This window comes from Gigantopelta aegis, chromosome 14 (assembly GCF_016097555.1).
Source record: "Gigantopelta aegis isolate Gae_Host chromosome 14, Gae_host_genome, whole genome shotgun sequence".
NCBI lineage: Eukaryota > Metazoa > Mollusca > Gastropoda > Neomphalida > Peltospiridae > Gigantopelta > Gigantopelta aegis.
Window position 1 is genome coordinate 19,570,191 of NC_054712.1, and position 26,798 is coordinate 19,596,988.

The following is a 26,798-nucleotide window of genomic DNA, read 5'->3' on the forward strand; positions in this document are numbered from 1 at the left end:
TTTTTGATCCTAATGTTAAAAGAATGTGATTTGATACAACGCCAGTCAACTTTTTCGCGGGCGCTCGCCCTTCTGAACACGATAAATCTCGTAAGATATCGCGATATTACTTTTCAAGCAGACGAAGCTGAAATGGCGTCAAATTTTCATGGGAAGGAACACACGTTTGTGGATAGGAAGTTGTGTGAAGGACTGGAGCATCTGAGATTGGCCGACAAATGGTGAAAAATATTTAATATTCAATAAGTAAAATATAATATAGAGAATCGTATATAATATATGTCACACCCTGTTGAGCCACTCCATTTGCCGTTTGGGTTTTCTCTCATTTAATTATTAATACGCCATACCATTTGTTTACGTTCCTGTCTCACTTCTTAATTTCTTCTTCTTCTTCTTCTTCTTCTTCTTCGTATTGAACCACCTCTCCATAGATGCACCAAGGACCATGTCCTTGTAGATATAGTAAACATCCTACAAAAATGTTTTTTGTAAATAATTTCAGTTTGGTTTTACATAAGAAAAAAACTAAAAGTATTTTAGCAATTTAGAAAACAATCTGCTCAGAAATAAATATTGTCTGTGGCCATGTTTCAGTGAGGGACCTGTTTCGGTGTGTGTGTCATTTTGTTCAACAGAAGGCACATTTGAAGATTTCTGTCATCATTGACTTTTGCATGGGGAAAGTACACAAATGTCTGTCACATTCACAAAATATTTGTGACAATTAGGTTAAAACGAGCAAAGAAATCAAAATTGAACCTAGATGCAATTCGTGAACATGGCATATTTATTTAATATGGCTTAGTATTAATTTGCAAAATCAAGAGTATTCTAAGTTCGAGACTGCGATTTTCGTAAAATTCACGAGCACGACCACGCTTCAATCATTGATTTTGCTAATTAATAAAAACATCAGACGACACACCAAGAGGTTACAAACAAGTTTCACAGAAATAATGCGATACAAACAGGTATAACCAGAGCAAAATATAGTTTTCACTAATTCCTGTTTTCACCCCGGAAACAAAACTCTGAATTATAAAAAATACGGAAATAGACAAAAATAGTTTGGGTTGGATGACAAAAATGACAGTTTTCAGTCACGTGACATATATTGGGAGGTACTCTGTAAGGCCACAATAAAGTAATTAAATGGGTACTAACAGAGTTGGGGGTAATTATCAAATAAACAGCAAATAAAGCACTGACAGATTTTAATGTACTGCATGCACCAAAGAAAAGGGTATGCAGTCAAAACGGCCCCATGATGAAACGGCCCTGAACATGTAAGTCAAAACAGCCAAAGAAAAAAGTCAAAACGGCCAAAGAAAATGGTCAAAACAGCCAAAGAAAAAGTCAAAACGGCCAATAGGTACTATCATGTTAAATTAATTCCCATTAGTAATAATTAGTAATCAATATAGCCTATATAAACATATATCAAAACAACGGAATCACTGGTAACAATTTATTAGCCAACACAACGCAATATACTATTGTAATTAAGACCACCAATTAACATTTTATTTAACAACACTGAATTCAATCACAGAAAGGGGTGGATGGTTAGTGGACCATCTAGGTTTTCCAGGTGAGTGCATATCGTCTGAACGAGTTCCTAGTGGCACTGCTCACCCGGGGGCCACAACGGGCCTGTCCCCCAATTTACTAATATAATTAAGACCACCAATTGACCTTGTATTTGAAAAGAATTATAACAATTGAATGTTATATTTTTGACGTTCATGCGATAATAAACACCAAAACCGTTTTAGCCTACACATTTATGTATGAACGGCAGTGTGTAAAACTGTTTTGGTGTTTATCATCGCATGAACGTCAGAAATATAACATTCAATTCTTAAATAATAATGAAAATAATATACACACACAACAGCTCATTATAAGTTTATTATAAGCTCAATGGGCTTTGAGGTAGGGTTGGGGTTTGCTTGGTGCAATCTCTTGTATAATGGCTCGGGAGATGTGTTTGGAATGGTTATAATAATAACTATTCATGTTTCTCCAAAACTTACCTGTACTTAAAATCTACATATTAACACAGATGTACTAGTACACTAACCACATATGTAGATTTTAAACTCTTGTTTATTCAAACATAAATAAGACGCAGATAATATCCATGTAGTGAGACCGTACTATAAAAACTGTCTTTGCACAGTTATCTTTCTTGACACTTGTGTAGATGAAATACATTTCTAAAGTATTATAACTAAGGCCGTCTTGACTTTTTTCAAGGGCCGTTATGACTTTTTCACTTTGGCCGTTTTGACTTTTTTAGGGCCGTTTTGACCAATTATTGTTAAGGCCGTTTAGTTATGACTATGATCCAAAGAAAACAGTGATCAGGAGAGGTGATCAATTCTTTTGCCCTCATTGTAGGTCCAATAGTCAAAACAATGAACAGTAAAAAAATTACATGTTCCGGCCATGCATACTTATTTTCAGCTTTTCCACAGTTGTCACCATTTAAATTTTTTATGATGTTTCATTATTCATTGTTTTATTCATTTTACTGTCCTTAAATTTTCATCAGTTGGTTAAAAAAAAAAATTAAATACAAAAAATGTAATGTAATGTTCCAGAGACAAAACATTTCTTTCAATTAGTGACTTCAATTAAATGTGATGTCATAGAAAGTTTAACACTGTTTACTCTCGACTTTACTAACAGGACGTCATTGTTGTTAGTTTCAAATGAAACACATGTTAGGGTCTCAAAATTACAATACTTTAGCTAGCTGTACCATTTTTCTATTATTTTCAAAGACTGTAATTTATAAAATTTATAAGGAAACTTTATTTCAAAACATATTTTTGTCTGTCATCAGCTGTACTGCTACCTATAGTTATTGAAGTCACATGATTGTCACAATGTCTACTGACAAAACTCTTTATAGATACTTACCAAAAATATATATCGCTAAAGATCAAAAGGCGTCCTAATTAAGTCAAGAAGCGTCCTATTTTACGTACGGTTTGTTTATTACGAATCTGCGCATGCACAAACTTTGACAACACAATAATTCTGAACCAGGAAGTACTTGCTACCGATAAAGAAAAAACAATGACAAAAAAACTGGTAAAAAGTTGTTTTTTACAAAATGCATTATACACAATTGTTATTTTAAATAGTAGTATCAATTAAAACCATATGCTATAATAATACCTACCTGTATCTAAATAATCAACACTTGTCAACAGCGAAAGAATCCTGTCGCTGTCACGTCTGCTTTCATTTTTGGATCAGGTCACGTGATGTACATATTCTTTCAACAAAAACTAATTATGGAAACCCATCTTACCTATAGGACGCTTTCCGATCCAGGCCTTGGAATGTACACATTCAACTTTGGCATGTGTTTTATCTATCGACGGAATACACTGATACGGTTATAACACTTTATTAATTGACATTTGTAGTTAATAGAATAAAGTAATAAATTAAGTAATCAAATTGATTGTGCGATTACAATGTGTGTGCGTTGTAGCCACTTTCCCATTAATAGGATGCTTCACGATCCTTCGAGGATATTCCGTATATATTTTTACATAAAAATATTTTTGGATGTTTGTTTATATATTTTAAATCTGAATGCATCTTATATATTTTAACCAAACAATTTCAGGGCTAGCTCTGGCACTCGCCAAACTTGCCAGTTGCGAATTTTAAGAACGATTATTGGCCAATTTTATTTTAATTTGGCATGAAAAATGTGTAATAATTAATATTTTATTGTATAATAGCTACATATATTTAGAATTTTAAAGATGATTTTGCGAAATATTCTGATCACCCAGGGCTATATTAGCCCTCAATTTTACCATTTTAACCATTCATTTTCTCAACTTAAAACACAATTGCAAGATGCCAGAATTGTTATAATTGTTTTCAAAAAATGTTGTCTGTTAATATTTGTTTTCAAGGACTCCCATATTGTAATTTGCCTTATAATATTTAGTTTTTATAAAGTATTATAAGTTCCTGTTTATTTGAACAATTTAAGACACGTTTTAATAAAACACTGAAAAGTTTTGCTTTTGAAAGTTCTGGCTGTAAGCTATACCACTAAACATTTCACTCATTGAAACAGGTCACATAGTTAACAATATTTACAGCTGATACATGCTACAGTTTTTTATGCACATGCAGAAAACCTTGCTACATAGCAGCCAGTTTAGTGCTCATTCGAAGCATATAAAGGTAGCTATATTATTTAGATAACAGCTGTCTGTTTATAAATATTGATATGCTTTAAAACCGAGTGCTTACATGCTCACTGAAACTGGTCTCTCTATGCTAACTATAGTCCGTCCCATCATTCTATAAAAATGTTTTTTTGGTAAATAATATCAGTTTGGTTTGATGTAAGAAGAATAGCAAAAGTGTTTAAAATTTGTAAACAAAAAAAATTAAAAATTTGTGTGAGATTTACAAATCAATCGGCTATAAATAAATAACTTGTAGTAAATTTCATAGTATGAAAAAAGACTCGCTGTGGGATGGACTATAGTAGTAAATTTCATAGTATGAAAAAAGACATTCACTGTGCGATGGACTATACACATGTAGTAGTAAATTTCATAGTATCAAAAAAGACATTCACTGTGCGATGGACTATAGTAGTAAATTCCATAGTATGAAAAAAGACATTCACTGAGCAATGGACTATAGCAGTAAATTTCATAGTATGAAAAAAGACATTTACTGTGGGATGGACTACATGTATAGTAGTAAATTTCATAGTATGAAAAAAGACATTCACTGTGGGATGGACTATAGTAGTAAATTTCATAGTATGACAGATGTTAGACATTTTGAGCACATCCAATTTTTTTTGGTTATGTTTTACATATATATCATCCGTTGTCCTGTTACAGTGAGTGACCCAGGTTTTTTTTAGTGGATGCATCGATTGTGTGCAACAGTACACACATGTCATTTGCAGATTGCTAATATAGTTGACTTCTGCATGGGAAAAGTAAACAAATGTCTGTTACATATGTTGGGCAATAATTCCCGTACTACTCCAACAAAAATCTTATGTTTGACACTAAATAGCTTTACATTGATTATTTTCGAGTTCGCTAATAACAAATATCACATTGTAACCACTAATACACACACTACAGGAAGAAACCTGACAACACCCCTTCAAAGCTAGGATTTTTGTTGTATTAGAGCGGGAATATATGCCAACCGTTTGGTATGCAGCAATTCCGTGTTTTTTCTGTACAGTTATCTCTGGCTGAGAGAGCTATCATAACCATCCAAATGTCTGCGTCAGCTTTTGTACAACATTTAAAATAATTTTTATAAATATAAGTACATGTTTTGTTGAACGATGTACATATTTTGATAAAACTCTGAACAGTTTTGTTTTGGAAAGTTCTGGCTGTATACATGTAGCTATATACTACTAAATGTTTCACTCATGAAACTGGACATTCATGCATGTAGTTATAACACTATTTACAGCTTATGCATGCTACAGTTCTTGACATTTGAAGCATAGAAATACTAATAAAAAGGTAGCTATTTAGATATGACCGTCTGTTTATAAATATTGATATATGCTTTATAACTGAATGCTTATATCCTCACTTATATCCCTATATGCTACCTTCAAGATTTATTTTTCAACAAATGAACCAAAATAGGGCAAAAACATATGTCCCATACCACATATCTTTGTTTTCATAATAAGTGTACCAAATAATTTCCCTAGATGATACATTATGTGTAAAACACAGCAAAGGTAATCATAAAACAAATTTAAAGCTTAGTATTACAAATTTTGTAACCAGTAAATGTGTTTATATTTTCAGCTTAAAGACCTCGTTTTTTAAATGGAAGCCAGATGTGGACGGAGCCTGTGAAGAATATCAACAAGCTGGTACGATCCACATTGCAGTTAAAGCTATGCTTATCACAAATTAAAGTTATTCAAGCTTGGGAAATCATTTTTGAAACTCCGAAGTGTGCTCCTTTGTGTACTTACTGAGTTACTCCTATTCAACTAAGTGGGTTTTTTCTTGTTCCAACCGGTGCACCACAACTGGTCAACAAACTGTGGTATGTGCTTTCCTGTCTGTGGGAAAGTGCATATAAAAGATCCCTTGCTGCATTGAGACTGAGTCATAATTACCATATATGTTTGACATCCAATAGCCGATGGTTAATTAAACATTGTGCTCTAGTGGTGTCATTAAAACAAAACAAACCTATTATTTGAAAAACAACTTTATATCATAACATTGAAACCACTTGTATACATACATGTAAGGGGGGGGGGGGGGATATGTAAAAATAGTGGCATTTTCTACATAACAGCAATAATAATATTTCTAATGCAGGGCTTGATCTATTAATGGCCATCAGTAAAGCGTAGAGCCTTGCCATTCATAGATTATTTGTTTCTTTTTATCAGTTACCACCTGTGAAATTAATGAAAAAAAAAATAGTTTTGAATTTCGTCCCATTGTTTTATTGAGTTTGCAAATTTTGTTTTAGCAAAATTATCATCTAACTTACTGGTGATATTTCTTTTTCAGCAACTTCATTCAAGAATGCAAAGGCATATGATGAAGCCAAAGAAACCCTCATTAAACTTGCAAATTTACAGAAAGAGAATTCGTATCCATGAACCAAATGATATAATTTTGTGTACAGTGTAGTTTGGTGATCCTCCATTGCGATGTAAACAGAGCAATTTTTTTTTTTTTAACTGGCCTCGGTAGTGTAGTGGTTAAGCCATCAAACATAAGGCTGGTAGGTACTGGGTTCGCAGCCCAGTACCGGCACCCACCCAGAGCGAGTTTTAACGACTCAATGGGTAGGTGTAAGACCACTACACCCTCTTCTCTCTCACTAAACAACTAACCCACTGTCCTAGACAGACAGCCCAGATAGCGGAGGTGTGTGCCCAGGACAGTGTGCTTGAACCTTAATTGGATATAAGCACGAAAATAAGTTGAAATCGATCAAAAACACCTGTTATTGTTTATATGTATATTGAAAGTAATGCAAAATGAGCGTTATTAATTTGTGCTAAACATAATCAGAATTAAAATTTCTACTTATTGGCTGAGCTTGAGTCAAACTTTTTCTCTTCAAGCTAGATTAATAACATTTGACAATTCTGAGGATTATACATGAATGTATAAAAAATATTTTGAGCTTTGACCTTAATCCTTGTACAGACCATTCCATGCTGCCAAGTAAGTATTTGTTTTGTTTGGGGTTTTTTTTTTTAAATTACATTTTATATATTTAATCTTGTAGAAATAAAGACCTATTTGACACATTCCGTAAATCTGGGGATACAACCTATTGTGTTTTCCAATTTACTGATGAAGATAGGGCACACACTGAAAAATGTTTTGTTTTACCCTACTAGTATTTTACATATTTTACATTTACCTTTCGACCGACCGTTCAAAATTGCGCCAAATTCCCTCGATCAAAATTGCGCACCCTTTTCTCTTTGGCATTTCACTGCTCCATTCAAATTCCATAGCACCACCACCACCCGCCTGCTACCGATTTGGTCAGGCTGCTGGTGCTCCCTTGCACCTGCCAGTGCAGGCGGTCCCTCCTCTCCCCTCTCCCCTCCCCCCACCTTTCCTGTCATGAACAGAGGAGCCGGCCAATGCCGGCTCTTGTGCCCACGACAGCCGTGCGCTACAACAGCTTGTTCTGAATGTGCACGTAAAACCCTATGACATGACATAAACAGAAAGAGTAGCCCATGAAGTGGCAACAGCAGGTTTCCTCTCAATATCTGTGTGGTCCTTAACCATATGTCTGACGCCATATAACCGTAAATAAAATGTGTTGAGTGCGTTGTTAAATAAAACATTTCCTTCCTTCCTCATTGAACTGGCCATTGTGTCACAAGTTGACATGCTATTAAATATCACAAATGTGTCTGATATCATCATACTGCATTGCTTTCTTCTTGTAAGCTTCGTCTCTGCATTACCGGTATTGCAGATCGTTGTTAAATTTTGTGCCAATTGGTGTGTTAATTATGTTTGGTTTTATCTCCAGGTCATATGAGCAGGCTGGATTAATTCTGAAGGAAGCGAAGCAGTATGAAGAAGCTGTGTATTTGATGGAGAAGGCTGCCCTGTTGTTTCAGGAGGATGGCACACCAGACTCCGCCTCTCTCACTTTGGAGAAAGCAGCCAAGTAAGCAGAATCATCTTTATTCTGTGATTCTCTCGTCATGGAAAGGATGTGTATCATTATCACATAGGTCCATATTTACTATTTCTGGCTACAGTATTATCATAATTATGATTTTAATTTTGACCTTAGCAAAGCTTGTTCATGATTTAACATCACAGGGTAACCTACTTTTGGTATGGCGTTGTCCGTCCGTCCGTATGTTAAGTTTTTCTGGTCCGGACCATATCTTGCATACAGATGCATACAGAACCATCAAACCTCACATGTAGGAACAACTTGGTATGATGATGTGGCGCGTACTAGTACTAGGTCACTGTGACCAACCTTTCACGGTCTACTGCACATAACAGTAAATCCTTGTACCCACCATATCTTGCATACAGGGCCATCAAACCTCACATATAGGAACGACTTGGGATGGAGGTGTGTTGTGTACTATTACTAGGTCACTGTAACCTACTTTTCACGATCTACTACACGTAACAGTAAATCCCTGTCCCGACCATATCTTGCATCAGATCTTACATGTGGGAACAACTTGGGATGGTGGTGTGGCACATACAATTACTAGGTCACTACATGTGAGACAAATAAATCAACTATTCTAATAAAGATCAATAACTTCATTAATCAGACAGCACCTTCTCCGATGAATACAGTACTATCATTATAGTTGGTCCAAAACAAAATGTTCATCCCTCCCATTGCAAAAATTTCACATAATTAGAACTGTATCATACTCGTAACATATTCATTAATATCTATGGTTTTCCATCAAACTCCTGACGGGCTTATCATGTAGATCACTGGTACTCTTGGTTTGTTGGGGTTTGGTTTTTGTGAAGGGGTTTCGATGTGGGCCTCTTATTATTTTCAGACTCCCTCGATTAAGTGCTTTGGCCTTCAATTTCTAGAGGTTTTTTTTTTAATGATCTAGAATATTGTGTGTAAATTGTTTTAAAAACTTGGTGATGTCATGGTTTTAACCTGTGTTTCTACTAGTAAATGAAATTATTTGACAGACATGTAAAACTGTTATAACATATTTCAAATAAAGAATTTTTCTGGAAACCATCAATATGCAACTTTAGTGTCCCTTTTAGAGGCATCTACATGTGTCATACACACGCACACACATACACACACATAAACATACATACACACACAGACACACACGTGCACGCATGCACAGACCCACACACATGCACAGATATACACACACGCACAGAAATACAGACACACGCACAGGCACGTACGCATGCACACACACAAACTACAAATTACGGTATATTTGTGTCTGCTTTTTAATACTTTTTACACACATGTACACGCATGCATAAATAATACCTAACTGGACAGAACTCACTGGAGAAGCTGGAAGTTGTGTCCATGACAGGTGTGCTTGAACTGTTCTCTGATGGAAGCATGTCAAAAATGACCCACACCCACATTTAATCATGTGCGAGTTTGTAATACTGTCTGACACAGACTAACTTCCACTGCTGAAGCACGACAAATATCACTAAATGATTTTATTTATTCCAGATTATTTATAATTAATGTAATTCAGTTGGGTTTTTTTTTTTAAGCTTTGCTTATTTTATTTTATTTTTTATTGTTTTAAAATTCATATTTGTTATTGATTTAGTAATAACTACATTTCCAATTTTAGATAGCTATTGTCATTTTTTATTCCACAAGATGTAGAAACATTTAAATAGAGAATAACAGGACTTTATAGGTCACACTAATTTGGGCACAACAGGTTTCTGTCTGTTCTGAACATACCAAGGGTTTTTTAGTGCAGGAATGTTAATAATAGCTGACAAAGAGTTGTAAATTATTCAGAAATGCATTGCAAGTTGTTTTAATCAAATTACAGCTTAACATTCCATTGATGTTGAGGTGAAATATTTTGTGGTTAGCATATGTTTGTACTTAATTCGGGCTTGCTTATTTTGGGCACAGACTTTATGGTCTCCGCTTTGGCAATCTAAAGCCTGAAACACTAGTAATGATGTAGGGTAGCATGTAGCGTAGCTTTATCCTGTGAAAAAATATATCTGAAAAAAATATATTTAGATTTTTTTTTACATACTGGATTGAACATTTGAGTCAATATTATTATTCTTGTGCAATCCCTATTCTATCGACATAGCAGTTTTCGACTGTTTACGCAGATTAGTTGCTTATATAAAGGTTACGGTATATAACTACATTGTTCTCACATTTTGTTTGCAGAATGGTAGAGCTTGACTTTCCAGAAAAAGCTAGTCAACTGTACATCAAAGCTTGTGAAGTAGCAGAGGTAATCAGTTGATTTGACTTTCTGTTTATTAACGATAATAATGATCAGAGACAAAAAAAAACCTGAAGACTTTGCATGGTTACTGTGGCCTTTTTTTTTTTCTCAAAGAAATTGAGGATATGAATTTAGTTTACAGGTGGTGCTGAAATCCAATGGATTTTTTTTTTTTTTTTTTTTCTTTCCTCACTATCTGACACCATAATAAGAGTCACTGGCCTTTCAAGAACAGTAGAATTGTAATAGTGTTATAAAACAATCACCTGCCCCAAATATATCTGTTAGCAATAAGGTATATTTATTGTAGTAGCAAACAATTATATTTGTAGTAGATTGGTAGCACATTCTAGAAATGGAAGTGAGATATTTATCACTTTCATTCGGTGCTAAGATGCATATACTGAAATTACTTGTTGATTGTATTCAAGGACTTTCTTCATAGCACTGAAAATTTAATTTCAGTTTTGCGAAACTACCAGCCTCTGTGGTGTCGTGGTTAAGCCATCGGATATTAGGCTGGTAGGTATTGGGTTCACAGCCCAGTACAGACTCCCACCAAGAGTGAGTTTTAACAACTCAGTGGGAAGCTGTTTTAACAACTAACCCACTGTCCTGGACAGACAGCCTAGATAGCTGAGATATGTTCCCAGGATATTGTGCTTGAACCTTAATTAATTGGATATAAGCACGGAAATAATCAAAACTGTTTAATTGGTAATTGAAAAATTATTTTATCGTGTAATAGATTGAAGACAAGCCAGGGAAATGTGCAGAATACATAGGAAAGGCAGCAAGGCTTATGACAAGACTGAGACGGTAAAATCAGCCTCTTATATGTGTGATAATTAGAGACATATTTTCCTTTTATTTTCCTTGGTTATTAATTATATATTTTTTAATTATTTAACGCCATATTATTAAGTATTTTATTCTTTGTATGGTAAATGATTTGCAAACTAAGAGAAAGATATATTTGTGTTATCATAGATTGTATGGTGAAGTTAAACTCGGGGTTTATTAAAGATTAAATATTATGAATTTGTATATGTTTACATTTTTGTTTTGAGTTACACACTAAATTCATTACTGCTGATGACAGCCCCCATACATGGTAACTGATTTGGTCGTAAATCTGACTTGTTGGGGTGTTCTTGTTTTTTGGGGTGAAGGTTCAGGTTTCGGTATCGGTATCATGTCGATGACGATTTACCGTACCGAGCAAAATACCGTAATTTCAGTATTGAAAAATTGTTCCTCGTCATTTAGTATATCTGACGATCGCAAAATGGCTGAAAAGAAGAGCGGATGGGCATCGTTCTTCCTCGGAATCGACAGAAAAAGAGATGAGCCTTATTAACTGGGGCATGTATTTAAAGCAGAGTATACCGAAAATACTGTTCGATATCGGTATTGTGTCAATTCCAAATATCATACCAATACCGAGGTAAATCACCCCAATAATAATAATAATAATAATACCAATACTGAACCTGGAAATTCAATACTGCCCAGCTCTAATGCTTGTGACTTTTGTAATATAACCCGTCAGTTGACCATATGCAATACTTTCTACATGCAGTTTTAGCCAGTGTTGACCATATGCAATACTTTCATGACACGATACATAGTGTGATCTGTCCCGGATCAAGTCCCTGAAACCTTAGTGGTATATAGGGGCATGTTAAAAAGTTTCAAGTCAAGACATAGTGTATTTACAGTTACTGTAGTTCTTTCTAATAACTCCCCTCATCCCACCTGGTACCCAAAGATGGGGTTTTCTAATGACTATATGTATATGTTTTAGGTATGATGATGCAGCAGAGTATTTCAAGAAGGAAGTAAACTATCATCTGGAGGCAGAAAATTATGGACTCTTGAACAAAGTTGTTTTAGGACTTGTCCTTGTTCACCTGCACAGAGAAGATTATGTTGCAGCAGAATTAGTTTTCAAATCCAGTTTGTCGTAAGGCTACTTTGTTGATAATATAGATGTTGTCAATTTAGCTTTATTAAATAGAGTTGACAGAGACTTGGCACCATAGCAACTATGCTTCTTTTCAGTACACAGGGCGGAACGTAGCCCAGTGGTAAAGCGCTCGCTCGATGAGCGGTCGGTGTGGGATCGATCCCTGTCAGTGAGCCCATTGGGCTATTTCTCGTTCCAGCCAGTGCACCACGACTGGTATATCAAAGGCCATGGTATGTACTACCCTGTCTGTGGGATGGTGCATATAAAAGATCAGGGGGGAAAAGTGCAGTAATAAACTCTGGATTGTATACTAGTATAAACAGATTTTATCGCTATACCATCACAGACCGGTCTCGGTGGCATAGTGGTTAGGCCATCGGTCTACAGGCTGGTAGATACTGGGTTCGGATCCCAGTCGAGCATGGGATTTTTAATCCAGATACCGACTCCAGACCCTGAGTGAGTGCTCCGCAAGGCTCAATGGGTAGGTGTAAAACCACTTGCACCGACCAGTGATCCATAACTGGTTCAACAAAGGCCATGGTTTGTGCTATCCTGCCTGTGGGAAGCACAAATAAAAGATCCCTTGCTGCTAATCGGAAAGAGTAGCCCATGTAGTGGCGACAGCGGGTTTTCTTTCAAAATCTGTGTGGTCCTTAACCATGTGTCTGACGCCATATAACCGTAAATAAAATGTGTTGAGTGCGTCGTTAAATAAAACATATCTTTCTTCTTTCTATACCATCACAGGGGTTTTTTCCGTCTTGAAACAAATTTTATATAAAATTTTATATTGAAATTAGTTCCTGCATACTTCATAATTCACTCGAATCATTTCGTATACCCTTGGCATAATCCCGAATGTTTTCAAATTCTATTCAAATCACTGGCATGATTTTGAAAGTAAGGTTTCGATTGGTCGAATAAAAGGTCAACTGAACATGAGCTCCAACGGGCTGCTGTTAGATCCACATGTAATAGTGGAGCTAATTTTAATTAGATTGCGAGTTTTTCATCTTACCAGATGATTTTTGTGATGCATAAATCCTTGCAGAAGGTCTGGCCTTTTTTAACCTTTAGCAAACTTGCATTGTATTTTTTATTTCTGGTAGGTAAGGGGATGTGGGGACCAATTTACAAATAAGGGGATAATTGATTAAACAAGATGAAAATGGAATATGGTTGTGACTTACTTAAAATTAACCTCTTTTTGTGGGAAAGAAATAGTTTATTATGTCACTTTCTGTTTTCTTGCATTACTTTCGACCAGGTGAATGGTGGTTAATATGCTTAAAATTCATGTTATATGTAGGTTCATCTATAACTGTTACATTTTATTTGTATGTATATAGCAAGTATTGACACCTCTACTTAATATAGTTGTGTTGTTTTCCTTCAGGTACCCTGACTTTGGTGCCAGTGAGGAGGCTGCTGCAGTGGAAAATCTTCTCAGTGCCTATGATGAAGGTGATGAAGAAGCAGCAAGACAAACTTTGTCGTTGCCACTCATCAAATACATGGACAATGCGGTAAGTTGGTCATTCGTGCTGAATGACACCGTGGCACATTTTAAACTAAATTAGGTATTTGTTATGTAACATATGTTTATTACAACACTTTGTCTTGGCAGTTAGGGAGGAATGAATTAATGTTTAAAAAAGCTCCAGCACAAAAAATACACATTGGCTATTGGGTGTCAAACAAAGGTTAGTATATAAATATGATAATTTATCGAACATGAGAATTTGCAATTTAGAGGCTGCCAGGACCTTTCCTGTAATTCGTGCAAATACGATGAGATCTCAAAGTGACATTATACAGGGGGTAGGGATGGGACAAGTAATCACGGTTTTAGGCCCACGGTTTGATGCACTGTTTTCCCATTTGCGTAGGGCAAATTTCTTTGTACCAGTGCCGTAAAAATTGTAACCTCCCAAAATAGGGACTGACCTCTGTGATGAATCCACCAATAGAATAAAATTTTAAGTATGTTTCATTCCAATAAAGAAGATTGAACAATGTAAACATGTGTTAACTTAAAGAATGGTGCCCAATTTCTGTCATATTAAAAAGATTCAAAATTGCTAATTTCCATAAGTTTTTATCAGGATGAATTAGATTGAAGTTTCAGAACATCAATACATGCAAACTACTTTTTTGTTTTAATTATGATTTTTTTTTTTTTTTTTTTTTTTTTTTTCAAATCTTTGTAGCAAAAAAAAATGTATAATATAATTCGCCATCATATATTATGTCTATGTAATATGAAACAGACTATAACACCAAGTTTGATATTGAACACCTGAGAACACCTCTCTTCTTAGCTTAGTAGTTGTGATTTCACCTGTCAAGTGTAATCAATATAAACCTGGGTGTTATAGTCTGTTCCAAATTACATATGTTTTGCAGTAAAATTGTAAATAAATCTCATATTTCTATCTATAACAGGTCATTTATTGTCATTTTTTCTACCGGTTGTTTGAATACCATAACAGGTCATGATAATACTGACATATTTTTATGGTTTTCATTCCAGAGATTTTCATAACTAATATATAAGACTGGAAAATCACATGGGTATAATTTTGATTAGTACTTTAGTTTAAAATTGATGTAGGCTGTGGAAACAAATTCTTAAGTTTTAGCTCTTGGATGGTGCCCAGCCATACGGATCCATAAAATGTGCTATTATATACTCTTCATGGTGGTCATGTGATTCAAATAGTGTTGTATACAGTAGTTTGACATTGTTGCGCCCCCCCCCCCCCCCCCCAAATGTTTTGTTTAACGACACCACTAGAGTACATTGATTTTTTATTTATTAATCATCGGCTATTGGATGTCAAACGTGTGGTTATTTTGACACAGTCATAGAGGAAACCCGCTACATTTTTCCATTAGTAGCAAGGGATCTTTTATATGCACCATCCTACAGACAGGATAGCACATACCACAGCCTTTGATATACCAGTTGTGGTGCACTGGCTGGAACGAGAAATAACACAATGGGCCCACCGATGGGGATCGATCCCAAACTGACTGTGCATCATGCGAGTGCTGGCCAAAATAAGTACTTGTGCAGTAGAATTAATTTATACATTGTCATGTATTAATATTTTTCAGTTTGCACGGATGGCCAGAGATTTGGTTATACCTGGTGGCGTTTCAACATCTAAGTCTGATGTCAAGAATACAGGGCCAGCAGACGAAGAAGATGAATTTCCTGATGGATTGCTCTGAAAACCATTGTATGGAAATACGCATTCCATTAGTTTAACAGAGAAACATTCATCATCATGTAATTGAAAATCATTCCTGTGACATTGAGAAGAATTTGATGCCATGATGCAGAATTTTCTTTTATAGCATGTAATATATTAATGAGAAGGTGTGGCACACAAGAATTTCAGTGTCTTCTTATAGATCCTTGAATGGTTTTCTAATGATATGCCTAAGGAGACTTCTTTTTAGAAAAACCCAGAAGCATCGAGAAATTTAAAATCACACTCGTCAAATAATAAAAAGTTAGAGGGCATGTGTGGCTTGTTCAAATAAAAAGTTTGTTTTGTTTAACAACACCACTAGAGCACATTGATTTATTAATCATCGGTAGTTTGACATTTTAAAATTTAAAAAAGTTTGTTTTGTTTAATGACACCACTAGAGCACATTGTTTTATTAATCATCAGCTATTGGATGTCAAACATATGGTAATTTTGACATAGTCATAGAGAGGAAACCCACTACATTTTTTCGTTAGTAGCAAGGGATCTTTTATATGCACCATCCCACAGACAGGATAACACATACCACAGCTTTTGATATACCAGTCGTGGTGCTCTGGCTAGAGTGAAAAATAGCCCAATGGGCCCACCGACGGGGATCAATCCTAGACTGACCGTGCATCAGGCGAGTGTTTTACCACTGGGCTACGTCCCACCCTCATTGAAACGAGGAGTGCTATATTTCAAATGTAGTTTAACACTAAGTTGTGATCACACTGACACCGCTCAAAAGGGGAAGGTCTGCTTAAAGGGGCTAACCTGAGTTTGTAGCTGTTACAATTGACTGTGAATGAATTTTCTCACTTGTAATAAATCTGGGTCAGAAAACAATAAACAGTTAAAGCATTAAAGCATAAGTTATATAAAAAAATATATATTTGCGATTCCCTTTGACCCTTTGAAAATGGAACCATTTTGACTCCCTGACATCATAAGATATCATTAATTAGACAGTAATTTTGTCTCAATTCCTCCTAAAATATTCCATGGATACAAAAGAAACAGATAGAAAAAAAGTAATCTCTTTGGACAGACCAAGGACATAATTTCCTCAAATTGGGACATCAGACATTACCATTGTTTTAATATTATTTAATATTAAATATAAGACACTAATGTAAATAAAGAAGCAATCTTAAAATTAATGTTTATGTTAATTTTTATGATGTATCTGGCCAGGTTTTGACTGAATCTTTCCAAGTCAGGGTTCCTTATGTAACCAGTGGTGTTCACTTCACGTTACGTACAGAATCAGTTTTAGCACGAGAAAGTAGGAATTTATTGTGCTACATGGATCGATTCATCGTGTATATTAATATATGCATTCTTGTTGAAATGCTTATCCTAGAAATAAAAATATTTAGAATACACACTCCAATTAGGTTTGTTATGTCAGGGTTTTATTTTGAACATGCCTATTAATGTTTATTTTACATCAACCTCAGTAGCATGATTTCCAACCGTGTGCTAACCATGTGACCAGGTGACCTGAATTATGTTAAATAACAGTTATTGTAGTGTGTTCTGGTTTAGTGCCTATGTACCATTTACTAACTTAAAGGTACCATTTTCAAAGAAGGACCCATATTTTAAAAAGTTATTAACTTACTTTTTGAAATTGATTTTGAAATTATTGTTGTTGGGTTTTTTTCAAAAACTACATAGATTAATCCTTCATTTCATGATTTTTAGGGTTGGCATTTCTGTAGCAAGTAATAAAAGAGGTGTATAGTTCATATTCTCGGGATGGGCCACAAATGTTCCATATCTGTAAGTCTCATGATTAATGGTGTTTTTACTGGGAACTGATGGAAATATTGTAGGCATATTTCTCTACTACAAGCATTAGAATGACCAGAAATGCATTGAATATACACTCTGATATTCACATTACTAATTGAGTAGTATAACTATATTGTTAGTTTTAAATTAATAATTTAACCAGGCTATATTTGCCAAAGATATATAACAGTGACAAACTTGGGGTTGTCCCTTTAACCCTGTTGTAATTTGATTTAAATCTTACAAGATAATATGCTGAAAGTAGATTGTGAAAGTAGATTTTGTGGTGACAAAAATCATATTGGTGTATGTTTGATTACTCAGGACTTTTTATTGTGGAGGATTACATTATACATGTACTTGCAGTTTTTAAAAAACGTTTTGCAAAAGCATGTTTGGGTTGGGTTGTGTGTGTGTGTGGGGGGGGGGGGGGTGAGGGTTGTTTGGGGTTTTTTTTCCATCAAAGTGACCTTTTTGCTATTGCTCTAGGATGAGGATTACAGAAGAAAAAGTACAGTTCACAGTAAGCATCAAGATGTATCATTTTACCTACATGTACAGTGGCAGTGATAATGTGACTGTACAGTGCTATATCATTGTTAATACACTATTTGACATTCCAACCATGGGTCTTTATCATAGTTAAACCATGGTGTTCCTTTCTGTCATGTACATAGGCATCGGAAGATGGCAGCAATGGGGGGGGTGGGGTGGTGGGCACTTATTAAATGTGAGTTCATATTGTGGCCCCCCAGTTTCAAAGTTGGGTGGGTCAGTGCCCCCGTTTTTGACATCTATGATATAATATTTAATCTTGATGAAAGTAGCATGCTCTTTGATACACAAGTCGTGGATCACTGATATCAGATGGAGTACTTGCAGTTCTGTAAAGCAATTTTTTTTTGGGGGGGGGGGGGGTGAAGGGCGATCTCAGCATGTTCTCTGACTTAACTGATCTTATACTAAGTATAGTCGTATAGTCTGGTAGTACAGCCAGTCTAGTATATAATGTTTCTGATGTACATGTAGGTACCAATGCAGAAAGTGTCCAGGAAATATCTATTAGAAAATATAATTTCCATATCGGTGATAGAAATATGCATAATTTTTTACTAGTCCACCGGACAAATAAATCTAGAAATCTACTTGTCTGCCAATATTTTCACTTAAATAAATGGTTTGTTTGTTTAAAGTACCAGGATGTTTGTGATTGCTCAAAATGAAATTGTTTTGAAAATTTTTACTTGTCCACAGGACAACCACAGAGGCACATTTTGCTTGTCCAAATGGATTTTCAATTGTCGGGACAAATGGACAAGTGCTTATTTCAAACACTGCATGTCCAAATAATAATTATTTATTGGCATCATATCCACAATTAGTTGGTCACAAGTGGGTCCACCGAGAAGAATTGATCCTATAATCCACCAATGTTCACACTTTACCATTACACATGTGCACCCACTGCTATATTAATGTTGATGTTGCTGATAAAATGCTGCAAAAATTATAGAAAAATTAATTCCTTTTTTTAAATTATTAATAGCAAAAACAAGGTAACTAATCGATCCTGACATTAGTCATCAGAGTGTACGTTGAATTTTAGTTCACTAAACAGAACAGCAAGGATTAATATGTTGGGACATTTTAAACTTTTTCTCAAATGATTTCACAAAAAGTGATTTTATGTACATTTGTGTAGATTTAAGCATGCATTCTTAATTTTGATTTTTGATTACTCCATTTAAATTTTGAATAATAATAATAAACAACTTTAAAAAAATTATCACCTCTCTTAAACGGGGAAAAAACCCACATATTGTTCTGAAATTTTGTTCAGACACTTGGCAATCAAATGATGAGTTCGCTGTGACCTATTTCAAGGCCTGTGTACACAATGCAAAGTGCAGTAACTACACAATGTATAAATATTGACATACAGCAGGTTGGACTTCAATCAATTGTTTTCTGAATATTTCAACAATGTTATGTTTTAATAATCTTATATAAGTATCATCTGAATTTTTGTATGTTATGTACATAAAAATTATTCTTTTTATTCTATGTATATTTTTTTTAAATATTGTTTAGTTATTTATTGTTTGTACAGAAAATTGTTATGGCTGTATTCATGCACACATTGTAAGGTTTCTACAATAGGATTTTTTTCATGGGAATGTGCAATATAGAAAACTGATAAGTTTCCAAATGTTTATTGAATATTAATATATTATTTTTATTTTTGCATCAAAATGGAAAGATAACAGTGTTGCATATCCAGTATCAGCAGCAACCATTGTAGTTACCAAGTTACATGTTCATATGTAGTTCTTTTTCTCAGAAACTAAATTCTAAAGTAGATATAATACTTTGGTCATAGTTGTAGCTGTGGATGTTCATGCATTGCATGTTTAACAATAAAAACATTAATGTATTTCTTAATTATTAGTGTTATGTTGTTGGGGTTTTTTGTGTGTTTTTTTTGGATTGGTGGGGGTGATTTAATATACATATTGAAAAAAAACACCTACTGTTAAAACCTTGGAGATTATACAAAACAAATGTACTATCTATAGAAAGAACTGTATTAAGAAAACAAGATAAAAAAATATATACATTACAGTTAACTTTTACTAAACAATATGAATGAACGTTTGGCAACAAAAACACATGACAGACATAATGAAACAGGAAGTTTCATAACTAAAGTAGACATTGTGTACACAAACCATCGGAGAAATCCTTAAAGAATTAATCAGTTTACTTAACTTTACAACAAAAGCATTTGTTAACAGATGAAAGAAATGAAGATATACAAGGAAACCCACCTCAAGCCATACGCATCTGAAGTGGGGGGTGGGGGCAGGGGACACTGCCCATCCCCCAACTTTGAAGCTGGAGGGGCTACCCCCACCCACGTTCTGTCTGTGGGATGGTGCGTATAAAAGATCTCTTTCTACTAACGGAAACATCTAGCAGGTGTCAGAATTCCAAATGTTTGACATCCAATAGCCAATGATTAATAAAGCAATGTGCTCTAGTGGTGTTAAACAAAACAAACTAACTTTTGAACCCTAGAAACAATAGGGCAGGTAAGTGAAAAAAATTTCACTTTGTAATTGCATGCACCAATTTTGACACGTGTAATGCTCTAGGGTTACATAATTTTTTAATTAAAAAAATTAGAACATTGTGCTTTATTATTCAAGATGGTGGCCATTCAGAACACAGAAATTCCATAACCAGCATAAAAGTTTATCCTCTGGACTCATTTATGCTTTTGCATCAAACAATATATTTTTTAAACATGCTGAAAAAAATCAACTTTAAAATATCTCAGTTTTTTGTGTGTGTGTTTTGTTGTATGAATAATTTATACCAAAAAAACAAAAAAAAGGATATTGCTACTTTTCAACAAAACTGTATTAATCACTGATTAACTTGCATTTGGAATAATACTGTCAAAATGTAATAAAATTCAGGACTTGTCAAACCACAAATTTCTCGAGGATCTTCAGGTCACAGTCCACTGTCTGGGGGTATTTGCTAAACTTGGTAAAGACACCACTTTCTATGAAAGGCAGAGATTGACATCACTACAAGTGAAGACGTGGAAGAAGAGAATGCCTTTGGTCTTCTCCGGACCTACTAATGTGTTGATTCCATGCACAGGAATCCACCTCAAGATGCACCCTCGGCCAATGGCAGTCCACAGCTGACGCAGGCTAATCTTCTGTAAGGATGAAAGAACACTTGACCAGAACATCAGTGTCACCTGGCTTTGATCATGATGTCATGTCATGTCATAGGGTTTTATATGCACATTCAGAACAAGCTGTTGTAGCGCACGCCTGTCGTGGGCACAAGAGCCGGCCTTGGCCGGCTCCTCCGTCCATGACAGGAAAGGTGGGGGGAGGGGAGAGGAGGGACCGCCTGCACTGGCAGGTGCAAGGGAGCACCAGCAGCCCGATCAAATCGGTAACAGGCGGGTGGGGGTGGTGGTGGTGCTATGGAATTTGAATGGAGAAGTTAAATGCCAAAGAGAAATGGGTGCGCAATTTTGATTGAGGGAATTTGGCGCAATTGTGAACGGTCGGTCGAAAGGTAAATGGCCGAGCTAATATAGGTTTTGATATTAGTGAATCGAGAGTAGCTTGTTTGATCATGAGAACTCTGCTACCCTTTGTTGCATTCTTGGCATGCAAAAATATCCATGACCCTGTCCATAACATGTCTGATTATAGCAACTGAGTGGGCTTCATTTCGAAGAAGTGGCATCAGTGATGTGACTTCAAATACAAGACTTCTTTTCTTGGATGCATGGTGTGCAGACCAAGTGACAATGGCTGCCTTCTCTATAGCTATTCGTACTCCAGTGTGAGTTAGGGGAAGGACATAGCCCAGTGGTAAAGCATTTGCTTGATGCGCGGTCAGTTTAGGATTGATCCCGGTCGGTGAACCCATTGGGCTGTTTCTCGTTCCAGCCAGTGCTCCACAACTGGTGCAACAAAGGCTGTGGGATGGTGCATATAAAAGATCTCTTGCTGCTAATCGAAAAGAGTAGCCCATGAAGTGGCAACAGTGGGTTTCCTCTCTCAATATCTGTGTGGTCCTTAACCATATGTCTGACACCATATAGGTAACCATAAATAAAATGTGTTGAGTGCGTCATTAAATAAAACATTTCCTTCCTTCCAGTTTGAGTTGTGATCTATGCAAGTCTATGCCAGGCATAGCTAGGCCTGGAGCTGGTGGAGGATGTTTCTTGCTGGGTGGACGGTATAGTGAAAGAGCTGGAGTGTTCGCAAACTCTTAGTCTTGCTCTAGTTGGAGTGGTTGTCAGATTATGGGTGCTGGAAGACTGAAATGCTGGTAACATTTATGGCTGTTATAGAAAACAACCCCTTCTGGAACCCCCCACCCCCAGCCTACGCTATCAGGTGGAGTCCGGCATACTCCATCACATACAGAGAAACTATATGCAACCCTCACCTAGGTTCTGCCTACGAACCAATGCATTGAACGAAGGTGTGGCTGTTACTGTGCACAGAGTTGGGGGTAAGCATGCAGTGAGGTCTGGTGCCAGTAGTCCATCCGGAGGATATGGCTGACTTCTGACACAAAAGTGCTACCTCTACTACTACTACTACAGCCAGCCTGTTTAGTAATTTAGTATTTTATAGTTTAGTATTTTAAAGAAAATGTGTAAAAGTGATAGAAGGAATGCAAGAGGTTAGATATATGATGTAAAATGAACTTCCTCATGTCCACAATGTATGATTTGATGGTAATATAACCAAAATGAACTACTATGACAAATTTTATAGTGAAAACACTATTTTCTGTACAGGTAGTCATGTTGAAAAATGGTCGACATGGGCTTCTTTTCCTTTCTTTTAAAAAAAAATTAAAATAATAAGTAGTCCCAAATGAGTATATTCATGCCAATTTTGGTGCATGTATTACCAAGTGAAGGATTCTTCTAAAATATGCACTTATTTGCCCCAGTAAAAGAAAGTTCCATATTAAAGTTGGAGTTGCACAGAAAATATTTAAGGAGTAAAAACAGTTGCTTTCTGATTAATACTAATATTGTGACCGTGATTTATTTGTGGAATTACTGTTGTCCATTATTAATAAATAAATACATTTTAATTTGTTATACAGTATAGGCTACACAAGAGGAAGGTACCCTTCAAAATGGAACTGCAATTTTTAGGGAAAATGAGGGTTTTTAACAAAAAAAACTTTCATAAAATCTTTTAAATGGTATTTACTTGCAGGTAGATTAAATATGAGATGCTACACTTTTAATGTTGTATGTTTGGGGTGTGGTGATACGCTGCTTATATTCATGAATTTTATTAATAAACATTAACATTATCGACAGTAGGAATTGATTTGGCACATTGGAACCTATAAATACGGAAAATCCCGATGGTCTTCGGAGAAATAAAAGCGGACATCATGTGATAATCCGCATGGTTCTAAAAATAGTTTTTGTTTATTTCCGTTACGTTTTTCAACCAGGGGAATTCCCCGTTAGGAAAATCTTCATCTGGACAACAAGGAATAAACGTTTGTCGTCTTCTGATAACAGGTAGGAAAAAAGAGTTATTATTTTAAGTTTGACACACATTTGCCTGCTTTTAGTAGTGAAAGGCAAACGTAAACGATTTGTCTGCCAGCCACAGCCTATCATATGTGACATTATCATGATTATGGCTTAAAAAACAAAGCACAACTTGAACTTCACCATAAAAACAAACTAAACGCTCGCGCAAAAAGACAAAACTAACACTAAAGAAACTAATTCTTACAGTAAATTCCATAGCTTGTAGTAAATTCCACGACTTGTATATCAAATGTTGTGGTTTGTGTTGTCCTGTCTCCGGGATGGTGCATATAAAAGATTCCTTGCTACTAATGACTAATGAAAAAATGTAGCGGGTCTCATGTCTACGACTGTGTCAAAATGACCACGTTTGACATCCAATAGCCAGTGATTAATAAATGTACTCTAGTGGTGTCATTAAACAAAAACAAACTGCTGTAACATTTACTGCCAATAATATTTTTGATTCAGAATTATTTGCTACACTGTGCCTGATGGCTGATACACATTTTAACTGTATTTGTCATTGTTATTTTAAGACCAGTTCAGGAAAGTAATTGTTGGCACGGCTTAGCATCATGTACATTTTTTAAAACAACTACAAAAGGAATAAATATCAATACTCCATTATACGCCTCCCCCATAATCTCGTTAGGGGAGCAATTAATCACTACCCTCAGTGTTTTTCATATCGAGGTCTGGTCAGTAAGTCTTAGGCCTGGTTTAAGTGTTACATATATTGAACCAAGTGTAAATGTGCCACTGTCCTTTCCTTCTCTCGAACTCTAGTCTATAGACCAAGTGTTGCAATAACCTTATGTCATACTAAATATTTAAAATATTCATAAGTGTCATTTCTTTTTGTTTCAGCACAGTGACTTAATGTCTGATCTAACACACAGATAATGGCAGCAAGACAAACTGAAGAAACCAAGGGTGGAGAGATTAGAAAAATACCTGCGAAAGAAATCACATATGATGAAACCCCAATTGGCCGTGGAGGTTACGGTTATGTATACCGTGGAACACATGCTGAGTTGGGCATGGTCGCAATTAAAACCATGATAACTGATGGCATTCTACCAGCACGGTATGAATAAAAGATTTTCTCTACTTACATGTATACATCATCTCACACTCACACACACACACATCACACACACACACATCACACACACACATCATACACACATCACACACACACACACACACATACATCATACACATACATCACACACACATACATCACATACACACATGTGCACACATCACACACACATACACATACATACACACATACACACACACACACAAACACAAATGCACATTCTTTCTCGCACACACACAGTCACATATACACACAGTCTCTCACACACACACACACATACATTCTTTCTCTCTTGTCCTAGCCAGTGCTTCACAACTGGTGTAACAAAGGCCGTGGTATGTACTATCCTGTCTGTGGGATGGTGCATATAAAAGACCTCTTGCTGCTAATCGAAAAGAGTAGCCCATGAAGTGGTGACAGCGGGTTTCCTCTCTCAATATCTGTGGTCCTTAACCATATGTCTGACACCATATAACCGGAAATATAACATTTCCTTCCTTCCTCTCTTTCTCTCACACACACTCACATACTCTCTCACACCCAGTTTGTGTCCCAGGCATCAATAAATTGGATCTAAAGCTATACCATTTCACAAATATCCTTGAGATCCACTGACACATTTACACATGTAGAGTTAAACCCCTCTAAACCGAACAACCTTGGGACCAATAAAAAATGTTCGGTTTTAAGAGGGATCCGGTTTAGAGAGGTTAAGTTCAGTACTGGTTTTTAAAAAGGGACTCTGTGAAACGTCCAGTTTTGAGGGAATTCCGGTTTACAGTTGGGATGGGATGGGAACTCTATTTACGTGCCCATATCCACAAGGGTTCAGGCACGCCCACCCCGGATTTAGCCTCTGACTTCGCCAGTGACCAACTCCGGGGCGGGGTCCGGTTTACAGTGGGTCCGGTCTTGAAAGGTCTCAGTGTATATACAGGACAATTCAGTGTAATTTCATACCACTCAAGTTTGGAGCTTTAAATATATAACTCTACTTTGGTTTGATGGATGCACATGTATTTTGTATTGGTTACGTTCATTTGTCATATTGCAGTGAAATGTACACTACCACATACAGTTATACTTCCATCAGGCTAAAGCAGGAAATTCATACATGTACAGCATTTACTATGAGTTGAATAACATTTAAACAACAGTGAAAACATGTAAGAATGTCACATTGATGTTAGTTTACTAGTGTAAAGACTCCAATCTAATTAAAATTAGCTCCACTATTACATGTGGATCTAAAGACAGCCAGTTGGAGCTCATGTCCACCAATCAAAAGCTTACTTGCAGAATCATGCCAGTGATTTGAAAATAAATTGAAAACATTTCGAATTATCCTGAGGGTATACGATATGGTTCATGTGAATTACGAATGCCTTATTTAGACCAGTAGAACTAATTTTAATCAGATTGCTAACAACACTGCGTAGTCTGCAATGTCCAGGTAACATTTCGTCTGTAAATAATAATTTAAATATTGACCAATCACACTTCGCCTTTTATAACGTTATTTGAGAGCATACAAATTCTAAAAATATCGGGCGAGTCTATTTTAGTGGCCGCAGTACAGCAAACCATACTAATACGTACGGGATGTGTTATCAGTCTTCAATTTTACATTAAAAATTATTTATTTATTTATATATATAAAAAAAACTAAATCAGTCTTCAGTTTTACATTACAAATTATTTATTTTATAAAATAAAACATGTTTTACGGCATTCGTAATTCACACGAAACATGTCGTATACCCTCAGGATAATTCGGAATGTTTTCAAGTTATTTTTAAATCACTGGCATGATTCTGCAAGTAAGCTTTTGATTGGTGGACATGATCTCCAACTGGCTGCTGTTAGATCCACATGTAATAGTGGAGCTAATTGTAATTAGATTGTAAAGACTCAGGGCTTCTAGAATTTCTTTTAAATCCACTAGCCATGGGATCAGTGATTTTAAAAATTCACTAGCCCTACATTACTTTAAGTTAATACAATTTTACTAAAGAGGG

At 35.7% G+C, this 26,798-nt stretch overlaps 2 protein-coding genes across 3 annotated transcripts in view; both read left to right on the plus strand.

Moving 5' to 3' along the window:
• The first annotated feature begins 71 nt into the window (after positions 1-71).
• On the plus strand, positions 72-16,164 carry LOC121388749 (gamma-soluble NSF attachment protein-like). The gene is made up of 10 exons (XM_041520240.1): positions 72-221; positions 5,853-5,920; positions 6,579-6,660; positions 7,227-7,244; positions 8,077-8,217; positions 10,459-10,525; positions 11,268-11,338; positions 12,327-12,485; positions 13,891-14,020; positions 15,615-16,164. The coding sequence occupies exons 1-10, from the start codon at positions 133-135 to the stop codon at positions 15,729-15,731; spliced, it is 942 nt and encodes a 313-aa protein (XP_041376174.1). The 5' UTR covers positions 72-132; the 3' UTR covers positions 15,732-16,164.
• A 7,441-nt stretch (positions 16,165-23,605) lies between these two features.
• LOC121388632 overlaps positions 23,606-26,798 on the plus strand; it is a 47,986-nt gene continuing 44,793 nt past the window's right edge. For both annotated transcript variants that reach the window (XM_041520053.1, XM_041520054.1), the window contains exons 1-2: positions 23,606-23,657; positions 24,543-24,762. In XM_041520053.1, coding sequence (XP_041375987.1) covers positions 24,578-24,762 — 185 coding nt within the window. In that variant the 5' untranslated portion in view covers positions 23,606-23,657; positions 24,543-24,577. The remainder of the gene's footprint in view (positions 23,658-24,542; positions 24,763-26,798) is intronic.